General features: G+C 37.2%; 1 protein-coding gene across 1 annotated transcript; it reads right to left on the reverse strand.

Moving 5' to 3' along the window:
* Window positions 1-10,833: 10,833 nt before the first annotated feature.
* Window positions 10,834-12,877, reverse strand: LOC116623577 (barrier-to-autointegration factor-like). The gene has a single exon (XM_032390819.1). It carries the CDS (start codon window positions 11,489-11,491, stop codon window positions 11,222-11,224), a length of 270 nt encoding a protein of 89 aa, XP_032246710.1. The 5' UTR covers window positions 11,492-12,877; the 3' UTR covers window positions 10,834-11,221.
* Window positions 12,878-12,881: the final 4 nt, after the last annotated feature.

The following is a 12,881-nucleotide window of genomic DNA, read 5'->3' on the forward strand; positions in this document are numbered from 1 at the left end:
CGAATAAATGTGTCTTTTTAAAAAAAAAAAATAAAATAAAAAATAAAAAATAGGAATAGAATTGATACTGAATTCTCATTGTAGTAATATTAGGATACATCTGATTGCATTTTGTAAAGTCCCATTCATCTCATTAAAAGATGAGTTTCTAACAGTTTTACTTTATTGGTAATAATTTATCAAAATTTGTAATAAAGATGTGATGTTTTGAATATTATAACCTCATAATTGTAATTATAAGTCAATCCAGAAGAAATTTTATAACATGTAAAGTCTAATATTCCCCAGGAAATAAAAATATTGGACATATATTACATATTTCAGAAAACTGAAGAAGTATGATATAAAGTATGATATAGTTGAAGGGAGAAAAAGAATAATGTTGAACACTACATCAAAAATAAAATAAAATAAGGGGCACCTGGGTGGCTCAGTCTGCCTTCGGCTCAGGTCATGATCACCAGGTCTTGGGATGGAGCCCAGCATCGGGCTCCCTGCTCAGCGGGGAGCCTGCTTCTCCCTCTCCCTCTCCCTCTGCCTGCCACTCCCCCTGCTTGTGCACGCGCTCTCTCTCTCTCTTGCTCTTGCTCTCTCAAATGAATAAATAAAAAAATCTTTAAAAAAAAATAAATCTTTTAAAAAATAAATAAAATAAAAATTAAAAAAAATAATGTAAAACATCCAACTGTTAAAGAATACATGTTCATATTTTTATGAATGATGGTAGTAGGGATAACACTTCTGTAATAGTATTTAAATACTAGAAGATAGACTTTAAGAAGAGATGTAAGAGTTTTTTAAATGTCAATATTTATAATATTTCATAACTTAAAGCCTTTATAACAAAGGCTTTTGTTCCTATAACGTGAACGTGATGAAAAACTTCAGATGTCCAAATAAATGTTATAAGGAGGCACATTGTCTTTCAAAATTCTTATTGGGGATTGGCAAGCAAAACAGTTTGAAAACCATTGGTCTAGGTAGAGCACAGGCCTACTGAAGAAACGGACTTTACCCAGACATCTGAACATCTCAACACTCTGACTGAGACTATGGGAAACAAATTGGAGAAGATACATCGTGGCTATCAATTATTTTTTAACTATAATCTAAGTGGAAATTTTGTGTTTAGACTTTAATTTTTCCTTTTCATTGTAACAAGAATTTGAGAAGATACTGTTGAAATTGGAGCACTTTTACTTGCTGACATGTTATTATATAAAATAATTTTATCATGTAAACTTGAATCATGTAATTTGAATTAGTTGCATTGAACAGCCTCATTGGACATAAATAATATCAGGTTGGATATACTTAAGGAGTAAATTTGCAGTCTCTTATGCCACACAAATGTGGCATTAATTTAATCAATATCCATCTCTGTCTCATTCATTTCAGAGCATTCCAAAAGCAAAGGCTAAAGCGTCCATTGCTGCTTCCCAGAGGCATTCTTTAAAACTCCAGTTGTAGGGGCGCCTGGGTGGCTCAGTCGTTAAGCGTCTGCCTTCGGCTCAGGTCATGATCCCAGGGTCCTGGGATCGAGCCCCGCATCGGGCTCCCTGCTCGGCGGGAGGCCTGCTTCTCCCTCTCCCTCTCCCCCTGCTTGTGTTCCCTCTCTCGCTGTGTCTCTCTCTGTCAAATAAATAAATAAAATCTTTAAAAAAAAAAAAGTAAAAAAATAAAAAATAAAAAAAAAAATAAAACTCCAATTGTGGGAGTGCCTACAAAGGGTGGGAGGAAGACCATCCTGATAGAATTATGTTTTCCTCTCCAGAAGGGCCAGCTCCACAATTGTTTGACAAAAGAATCCCAATGTGACAAGAGAACCAGAGGTCAGGGAGAGAAAGAAAATCATCCCTCACCACCCCATACACAATATTCTTGTCAAATACCAAAAAAGGGAAAATTCCAACATCTCACAGAAATACAAAGAAACATCTGCCCTCTTTACCCCTCATAGGTTTCTGCATAGAAGCAGGGGATCAGATTATTTAGTTCTTAAAGAAGCAAGAGTCTGAAATCTATTTGGATTTTTTTTCTTGGAAGGAGTAAGGCCGTAAAGACTACTACCAACATGCACTTAGCCTTTCTTTGGCTTTTTTCACTAGGTATAGTGTGAGGCAGGCAATGATTCTGAATTCAACTGTCACTAACTCTTCACATATGAAGTTACCAGGACTATATTTTAGAGTGAGGGCAGTCTCATCCTGAACCATGTTCCAAGATCCAAACTGACCAGTAATAAAGCTGATTCTTGGAATGGAGAAGGCTATTATTTGAGAACTTTAGCTATCAAAAAGAGGATTTTATCCACTTGATAAGGATGAGGATAATGTGAAACAAGAACTGTTATGAATAGGGGTGCCTGGGTGGCTCAGTCAGCTAAGCCGTCTGCCTTCAGCTCACATCATGATCCCAGGGTCCTGGGACCAAGCCCCACATAGGGGTCCCTGCTCAGCAGGGAGTCTGCTTCTCCCTCTCCCTCTGTCCCTCGCCCCCCAGTAATGCTCTCTCTCAAATAAATAAATAAAATCTTCTAAAAAAAAGAAATTAATAACTGTTATGAATAACTTCTAGTGTTGCCTTGAGCAAATTTCATGGTGTATGTTGGTAGCATTTATTGAGATCAAGAAGTCTGGAGGAAAAATTGTTTTGAGGGTGAATCTAGAGTCTGATATGAACATGTAAGTGTAGAAATATCTTAAAGCAGAGATTTTATTTAAAAAAAAAAGAATAAACCAATGTTGAGCTCAACCCTGTCCTCTCTCTGAGAAAAGGGAAAGTCTTTAGGCATTGCAACACCTTACCTGCCATGCTTGTCCCTTCACTGAAGCTGGTTAATATTATGTATGTAGTTCAGACAGCCTTTTGTCAGTTTTGCCATATGTAAAATGATAAGTCACTGTGAAGGAAGAAGGATTAGTATTCATGTTTTTGTTTTTTTTTACTATAGAGCCTCATGCTTTATATATCTGTACCAAGCTGGCTTGCTTCCAACCACCACCAACTCTTCTCTCTAGGCAAGTTCAATAAAGACCATGCTGAATTATTACCTATTTGTATTCATTAATCATGTTCGCTTATATGCCCGTAACATTTATCTTTCCCCATTGAAATTTAAGTTCTATATTCCAGGGCAGATTTTATCTGTTTTCCACATCAGTCAATCTCAAACACCTAGAACAGTGATGCTCACGAAGTAATCAATAGATATTTGTTGATTCACTGGCTGTCTGTTTCTCCTTAATTTTAATAATCCTGAAGCAAGCTTGCAGATTATTTTGATATTTTCCAAAATTTCTGACTGTTGATAGCTACAGATAAACATATAGGGTAAATAACTACCAAGAGGAACCTTTAAACATTTAGACATTTTAAATATCTCAGATAAACATTAACTTTTATGTTTAAGGGTGTACACTTTAAGCAAGACCTGTTCTCTCTCAGGTGCTGCCATAATTCTTCACTTACTCTTTCTTGTCCTTCTACTAATGAAGCTCAATACTGTCAAACCTTTCTATCGTGGAGTCCTCAATATCTGCTTCCTTTTAATGAAATAACTATTCCTAAGCCTCCTTCTCTTTTGCACTTGGCCGTGAAAAGTAAAGCAGACTTTAACTTAGGTGATAATTGTGTTTTAATAAAGACTGTGTGGGAAAAAAAAAAAGACTTTGAGATTGATTTACATCTCAGAAGGAACTTCAAACATGGCCCATTTGACATAGGAAGTCACTTTCACTCCCTCCCAGACTATTTGATACTATTTTTAATCACCTTATCAGCAAATAGAAAACCAAACTGTAGCTTAAAGAGCAAAAAGATCTTTGTAACTTCTCACGAAATGAACTTGAAGTATTTATTTGGAAGTAAATTGAATAGGGAAAAAATATTTTATTCCCTTATATCTTCAATATTTCATTTGAAAACTTTTTCTTCTCATACTGGGAAACACTCCCACATGAAAATCAAAGAGCCTAATCTCTATTATGATTATAAAAGTAATTATAGTTGCACTCTCAAAATACGGTTTTTGTGCCTGCAGAACACATGATCACTAGGGAACCCAGTAGCGGAAGACAGTGTCTTAGAGGGTGTCTACAACTAACACACATTCATATGTGAGGTCATGATGGGGAAAGTGCTAATAAAACCAGGTGGAGTAGATCTGGAAGCAGAGTCAATTATCAAAAGATGGAAAAAGAGGAGGGACAGGAGGAGGAGGAAAAATCAAAAATGGTATTCCAAGTCAGAGCTAACATATTAATGGGGTAAAAGAGAACATATCCTAGGAAATCTTAATAGAACATGATAGGAAAAGGAATCAAGAGATATGACACCCAATGAAGAACTTTACCCACACAGCTCGCAATGAAACAAGCACAGAGGAGTGCTATGGAAATCATAGCAACATACCAGGATCTCACTTGGGACCGCCATACTGATTTCTCTGTCAGATCAGCAAGAAAAATGCAGTTATCAGGGGGCCAGGAAGTGAAAATTCCTAAGAAGCTTAGAGCAATGAAGAAACCAGATGAAGAATCTGAGTAATTAAAAACCTAAAACAAGAGGAGAGCTTAGAAACTCCCTCAGAATAAATAAACAGGTGCTGTCTCTATAGTCCTAAATAATCTGGGCAAAACTCACCCTCAGACACCTGTAATTTCCATTTCCTTATTCTTTCTTCTTAAATAATATATTAATGCATTGAGTCCCTGTTTTGCCAAAAACATCACTTTGTCTCCCTCTTCCTATACCACTGTATTAATATTTGGTTTCTTACTCTTTCAAGTGCTTCTGGCTCTGAGGAATTATTCTTTCTTTCAGCTTCCCATGACTCTTATTGTGGTGTCCAATCTTTTTCCCATCAATCTGTTGTCTACCCCTTCTCTCCAGGTGACTTTTATCATCTCACCATACACTTCTACCTTCTCTGTAACTGAGAAAAGGAATGCTCACCTCTTCCTTAAGGTTGCCCTTCTTGTACCATTATGTGGGCTCCCTGTACTCAGAAGGTGTCTCAGACTCTTTCTCAGAAGATGTCAACTAGAGCTCTGCTTCATTCAAAGAGATCAAAGACAAACTGCTAAACACTCTTATAAGGCTAAGATACATAAACCATACCTTGAAGGGGAAGCTGTGGTTTGGACTAAAGTTTCTAGTGATTTAAAAATACTGGGAAAAATAAAAGAGGAAATTGGGGGGCACCTGGGTGGCTCAGTCATTAAGCGTCTGCCTTCGGCTCAGGTCATGATCCCAGGGTCCTGGGATCAAGCCCTGCGTCAGGCTCCCTACTCAACAAGGAGCCTGCTTCTCCCTCTCCCTCTGTCCCTGCTTTTGTTCCTTCTCTCGCGGTGTCTCTCTCTGTCAAATAAATAAATAAAATCTTTTAAAAAAAATTTTAAAAAGAGGAAATTGAGACACATATCCAAAACTGTCCATTCTAACTTTGACAAGAGCATTCAGATCGTGTGTTCAATTCCTGACATAAAATTTCTCTCTCTGATTCCTAGTTATTCTGGCATGCAAAATAAAAAATTTCATATGCCCTAAAAGAAATTTATTTGTAGGTCTTAAGTACTCACAAGTCAACCTTTATGTTGGATTTTAGGGAAAGCTTAATCCATGTCTTGAACAGTGTCTTAAGAAGTAAGCAGAAGTCTGACTGACTAGATATGGCTTCAATAATAAGGGTAATATAGAAATTACATAAAGATCCACAAACATTGTTCAGGAATATGATTGCAAAATGGAAGATTCTGGACTCTATCTGCAAAAGCAATGAAACATTCTTATTGCATCAAGACCAATATTGGGCATAGTTCAGTAATCTTTTATTATCTCCCTAATTAGGAAAGGGGGAGCTCGAAAGGGGTATAACATCAAAGACAGGCTTCATTAATTCCTTATAATTACTCAAGGGCTTGGGGATCCTTCATAACATACAGTCTCTAGAATGTAGATCTTTCTCTTTATTAATATCATGAATATCTCCACATTCTCAAGTGAGCAATCTTGAATACGAAAACAAACAAGCAGGGCGCCTGGGTGGCTCAGTTGGTTAAGCGACTGCCTTCAGCTCAGGTCATGATCCTGGAGTCCCAGGATCGAGTCCCGCATCGGGCTCCCTGCTCGGCAGGGAGTCTGCTTCTCCCTCTGACCCTCCTCCCTCTCATGCTCTCTGTCTCTCATTCTCTCTCTCTCAAATAAATAAATAAAATCTTTAAAAAAATAAAAAAATAAAAAAATAAAAGAAAACAAACAAGCAAACAAACAAAAAAACCGTGCTATGGATAGGTGCATATTGAACTTAACAAGCTTTTAAAGTGATGGAATAGTTATAGCTAATGATAAAATAGATATTGAGAACCCTAGAAAATTTTCCCTGGTGTTGGTTAGAGATACAACAAGTCATAAAGGGAAAAGGAGAAGTGGTTATAAAACATCTCCATCTGCTTCCAGTTCCCCTCAGAGATAAAGAAACATAAACCCAAGGACTAACTCACTTGATGGTCCAAAGAAAACAGTTCTTGTAAACCATATATATAGCCATTTGCAACGACGTGGATGGAACTGGAGGGTATTATGCTGAGCGAAATAAGTCAAACAGAGAAAGACATGTATCATATGACCTCACTGATATGAGGAATTCTTAATCTCAGGAAACAAACTGAGGGTTGCTGGAGTGGTGGGTGGGGTGGGAGGGATGGGGTGACTGGGTGATGGACACTGGGGAGGGTATGTGTTCTGGTAAGCGCTGTGAATTGTGCAAGACTGTTGAATCTCAGATCTGTACCTCTGAAACAAATAATGCAATATATGTTAAGAAAGAAAAAAAGAAGAAGAAGAATGTAGCAGGAGGGGAAGAATGAAGGGGGGGAAATCGGAGGGGGAGAAGAACCATGAGAGACGATGGACTCTGAAAAACAAACTGAGGGTTCTAGAGGGGAGGGGGGTGGGACGATGGGTTAGCCTGGTGATGGGTATTGAGGAGGGCACGTTCTGCATGGAGCACTGGGTGTTATGCACAAACAATGAATCATGGAACACTATATCTAAAACTAATGATGTAATGTATGGGGATTAACATAACAATAAAAAAATTTTTAAAAAAAGAAAAGAAAATCAATTTAAAGACCTATTTGCTTCTTTTCCCATCTCCAATGTATGCTCCCCAAGTCACTTTTTGCTCTTGACCATTGTCCTGTGCTCTATTCCTTTGTCCTGTATACATTTCTAGATTACAGTAGCAAGCTTTGAATAGAGTGCTGAGATGGTAGAAGCAAAAGCAAAAAGGAGTAGTACATCAAAATAGAATATAAGACAAAAATTGATAGGGAGAAAGGGAGATTGGATCAAAAGCAGACTTGTGGTAGGTTCAGGTCAGATGTACAGATAAATGCAGCATATTTCAGTCTAATAAGGGAGTAAAGCAAAAACTAGCAATGGAAAAGATAATAACTTACACAGATTAAAAATAAAATCACATACTATTAGAGTCAAAGTACATATTGTTTTTTCAGCTTGAACTCTTTTAAAGGGGACATCAGAAGTGAATCAGCAATTTGAACCAAATCCCTTTTCAAGAAAGCAGCACTGGTTTGCCCTTTTGAAAATTATTGTCCATGATTTAACTAAGTAGACCCAGTTTGATTCTCTTGTTTAAGAACTTAAAGACAATTAAATCAATAGTTGGTGGCAAGCATTACCTTCTAAGAGATACTTAGATATTCTTCCAAACAAATGTGTAGAGGATATTTTTGGTATACAGACTCACATGTACAAGATATATAGCATCTCATTATTTTCAATTTATGAGATTATTATTGTTGTTTCTTATTACCACTGGCAGATAAGAAATTTCCTATAAGTCATTCTTGGGATGATCCTTTGGGATTATATCAAGATGCTGGGGATTACCTAATTCCAAGAAATTTGGGGAAGAATGGCTGATCATTGTTCATGGATCCAGACAGGTTATCTGCCTCAAGTCTTCAGTGCCATGATAGCTCCCCAATGCTTTGAAGCCAACTTTCTCTGGCTAGTTTTTGCTGTTGTTGTTGTTACAAGGGTTGGTCTACAACAAAATAATTCTCCATTACTAGAAGTGGAACGGTTTATTTGGGTAACCTTAAATGATTTTGTTTTTCTTTAGCCCTTATAAGAGGACTATAGTAGTGAAATTAACATGTTGGGAAACTGAAATCAACCCAGATAAATAATGAAACTCTTCTAGGTCACTAACCCATTTGAAATTCTGATGAAAACTTCAGATCCATTTAAAGAATTTTTTTCACAAACGCAGGAACAAAAATTATATATTTTTATATATTTTTATTGAAAACTAATTTCCCTTGGCCAACAGACACATCAAAAGATGTTCAACACTACTAATTATCAGTGAAAACGCAAATCAAAACCACAATGAGATACCACCTTACACCTATCAGAATGGCTAGAATCAAAGAGACAAGAAATAACATGTTTGCGAGGATGTGGAGAAAAGGGAACCCTTGTACACTACTGGTGGAAATGTAAATTGCTACAGACACTGTGGAAAAAAGTATGGCAGTTCCTCAAAAAATTAAAAATAGATATACCACATGATCCAGTAATTCCACTACTGGGTATTTAGCCAAAGAAAACAAAATACTGATTTGAAGGGATATATGTACCCCTATGTTTATTGCAGCATCATTTACAATAGCCAAATTATGGAAGCAGCCCAAGTGTCCATCAATAGGCAAATGAACAAGAAAAATGTGGTGTGTACACACACACACACACACACACAGACACACACACACACACACACACAGAGGAAAATTATACAGCCATAAAAAATGAGTTCATGCCATTTGAGGCAACATGGATGAACCTAGAAGGTATTATGCTAAGTGAAATAAATCAGACTGAGAAAGGCAAATACTATATGATTCCACTCAAATGGAAGCTGAAACAAACAAAAATCACTGAACCGTGCTCTAAAAATGTTAGCTTCTTCCTTTAGACTATTGCATCTCAATAAAGTTTGGTCACTAAAAATAATATACTGTTTTATATCAGTCAAGATTTAATCAGACTTAGATAATTAGGAAATTTATTACCTTTAATTATTAAAAAGTCAGAGTAAAATATGCTTCAGGAATAGTTGATTCAGTGGCTCAACAATACCCATAAGAAACCAGATTCTTTCCATTGCCCTACTCTTCCATCCATGGTGTTCCTGTCATCCTAAAGCTAGTTCCCCTCATAGTGATAGAATGACCATCAGTAGCAGGCAGGACTACATATTTCTCTGTTCCTATTCTTTGGGAGAGGGAGATTAGCTTCCTGATTCATCGGAGAACAAGGAGAGGTGATTCACCGGCAAACATGCAATTTGTGCCTATTCCTAAACCAACCATTAGGATGACGTTTTGATTGCCTTGGACTAACCAGTATCCACTCACAGAGCTGAAAGGTCACAAGGTACCTGGGCTGCATGAAAGAAAGTGACTCTCTAAATAACATCAAAGTTTTGTTTCTAAGGAAGAAGGTATAAATAGACCAACAATATGCACCACAGTACTAAATACTGGTTCTTTATTATATAGTTTCGTTTGCAACAATTTTAACTGATGTAGAGCATTTCATTTTGTAGAGAGAATGTGATTAATCAAATATTTATACTGAACATTTGGCTTAATACACTTGGATTACTACATTATTTCTTCCATCCTTGAGTCACTGAATTCATCTTTGACAAAGTAGGTACCATGGATGATTTCTATATTGGCAAAGACAAAACTTAATTTATGTTTCAGTATTATCATCAAGACAAAATTAACATTAACAAACCCTGAAGAGTTGTCATGTGTCAGCAGATTCCCACCTTCAGAGAACTCATCCAGGCTGATCATTTTCGCTCCGATGGGCAGAAGTATTTTCCCTGGTACTAAAGACTCCACTGTTACTGCCTCCTATTCCATTTACTAAGTGGCAGGTTGACTAAAAGGGCTTTAAGTGTTGGTAGATTTATCTGTTTATATGTTTGTTTTTAATAGCAACCATAAAGACGAATATAGGGCCAAAAATTCTAAGTATATTTCACTCATAGGCTTAAATATATCTGCTTAATAAACCAACATAAACACACTTTCTTCAAATAGTTTTGTCTGTAGTCTCTATTTTTCTTTTACCTCAAAGAGAACAATTACCTAAACTTCAATCAACATTTTAAAATCCACTTTCTAGAACAGTGGTCTGAAAACAATTTTTGTTTGGTCGTACTTAGTATTTGAAAAAAAGGAGTGCTCAGCTGGATAAGCATCTGACTCTTGATTTCAGCTCAGGTCATGATCTCAGGGTCATGAGATCAAGCCCCACGTTGGGCTCTGTGCACTCATCGCGGAGTCTGCTTGAGATTCTCTCTCCCTTTCCCTCTGCCCCTCCCCCTGCTCATACTCTCTAAATAAATAAGTTATTGGAGAAATTGTATATGCACACTTATATCAAATATTTATTTAAGAACCACACACCTATGATGTAATATAATATGCCTACTACACAAGAATAAGAAATTGTATAAAAAATAAACACTAATTTTGCATTTTATTTACTAATGATAAAATTAATCTATTCTCACTTTGTAACTGTCAATCTTTTTAGAGACAGCAATGTGATTGAATATGTTTCATTATTTTGCAGAATCTGATTCAAAACTAATATAATTCAAAGGTGTTTCAGGTATACATTGCTGAATAATAAACCACCCCAAAACTTAGTGGCTTAAAGCAACAATCTTATTTTTCACAATTCTGTCCATTCATTTGAAGTCAGCTAGATGCCTCTTCATTTTTTTTTTTTTTGAAGGTCACTGACTTTATTGATTTAAAAAACTTCACAAGGACAGTGACTATTCTACCAAAAAAGGAGCCAAATAGCATAAAACAGACCAGTGGGGGCAGGGGGTGAAGGAAGGGCCAGGAATCCACTCAGAAAAGCTGGTAATTGTTGACACGAAACTGGCAGGGCAAGAAGGGAGATGCATGCAAGAGCGAGAATTTCAAAAAAGTTGAAATGGTGAGGGGAGAGAACTCCCGAAGACCTTGAAGTACATCAGAAGTGAGTACAACAACAGCAATGTCTTCCTTGGTAGAGGACAGGGGAGGAGTCCCCATGCGGCTGCAAACTCTGGAGACTCAATGCTGGGGCTAGGGACTGGGGGCTCCCCAAGAGAGCCTCACAAGAAGGCGTCGCACCACTCTCGAAGGCACCCGAAGCAGTCCCGGGACTGCTTAGCATTGGCACCACATGTGTCCTTCAGCCATTCCCGGAAGAGATCTTCATCTTTCTTTAGCACCAGAAACTGGCCAAGGACCACATAGGCCTTGTCAAAGCCCCTTTCCTCCAGCTTCTTGCCCAAGACTTCACCAACCCCGGCCAGGCTCCCCACTGGCTTTTCCCCCATGGGCTCTGCCACGAAGTCTCGGTGCTTTTGGGAGGTTGTCATCTTGATCAGCTTAATCGGCAGCTCCAGCTCCTTCCTGTAACGGCTCCTCCCACCACCCGGCTCGCCTCTTCATTTTCATATCACTCCTTAAACACAAATCTTACACAAACTCTGTTACCCCACAATCTTGATTTAGTGGTGCTTTATGGAAAATTAAAGAAAATAGGATCTGAATCACATTCATAAAATGTAAGGTGGAGGTTAAAGTCCCAGCAGTAACTAATGTCACCAATTCTCCCTTGCACCTCAGTTCAAGCACACCCTCTATTCTGACAATCAAAAGCATTAGTAAAGTGGTTCTTTTTGCCCTTCACTCCAACCCCATATTATTGAAATAATAGTGGGAAAAGCTCTTTGTAAGTAAGGCTTCCCTAGAATTCTTCCAGAATTGTAAGTTGCTCTCTGAAGAATAAACTGGTAAATTCTACATACAATGGATAAGATCAGATCTGTATAAAAATAACTCATTTTTAGATACAGTCAGGAAATGAGTGGCAAATGTAATTACTCAGTTGTATCAAGATAATCAGGGCATAATCTCAAGAGGTCATACTGGGATAGCCATGGCTAGAATCAGCTTTATTATGATCAATTATAATTAGCATATGAAAGCAATGAATAACAGGCTTTACTGTAAATATGTAAAAGTAAATATGTTATACATTGTAGTATAAATAAAATGGTCAGTAAGAACTTCAGTGAAAAGGGGAACAAGAATAAACCAGGAGCTATTCTGAGTGGCAATCTACACACAGAAACTATAAAACTGAAGCAAAGAAAAAAACTAGGGATTATAAATCTATGTCAACTCACTAGTAGTTACTTCTAATTCTAAATCTCTAATGTTCAATTTCTGATTTCCCTTCGACTGTACACTGATGTTAAATGACAGTCTAAGACTGAACAGAGAATGTTAAGAACCCCAAATAGTCTACTGGGACAAAGCTGGAACTTACCTTCCATTGATGTGTATCATATTCCAACTGTCACATAATATGCTTCAGTTAAAGGTAATAAATATGTCTGAGAGGAATGGAAAGTAACAGGATTATTTCGCTTTTGACCAACCTCATGAAAAAAAAATCCAGACAGATGGAGGAACCCCATCATATAATTATATCAATATCTAACTCCTTAGCAAAATATCTAACTCCTCTAACAAAAATTTGGAAAGGATGCTCATGCTTCCTCCATGTGTCTGCAAAAGAGCTCTCCAGTATGGTCTCTACACATGGAGAAGGCACAAATGAATGAATGTGTATACTGATTCTATCATAAATGGAATAGGTGACAGCCTACTGAAAAATGCTATGAAGATTCCTTACATAAGACTTACACATGAATAAAAAGAGCAAGTTAGCTATCTCTGTAATAGTGGATACCAATTCAA

Source organism: Phoca vitulina, unplaced genomic scaffold (genome assembly GCF_004348235.1).
Source record: "Phoca vitulina isolate PV1807 unplaced genomic scaffold, GSC_HSeal_1.0 scaffold59, whole genome shotgun sequence".
NCBI classification, from domain to species: Eukaryota; Metazoa; Chordata; class Mammalia; order Carnivora; family Phocidae; genus Phoca; species Phoca vitulina.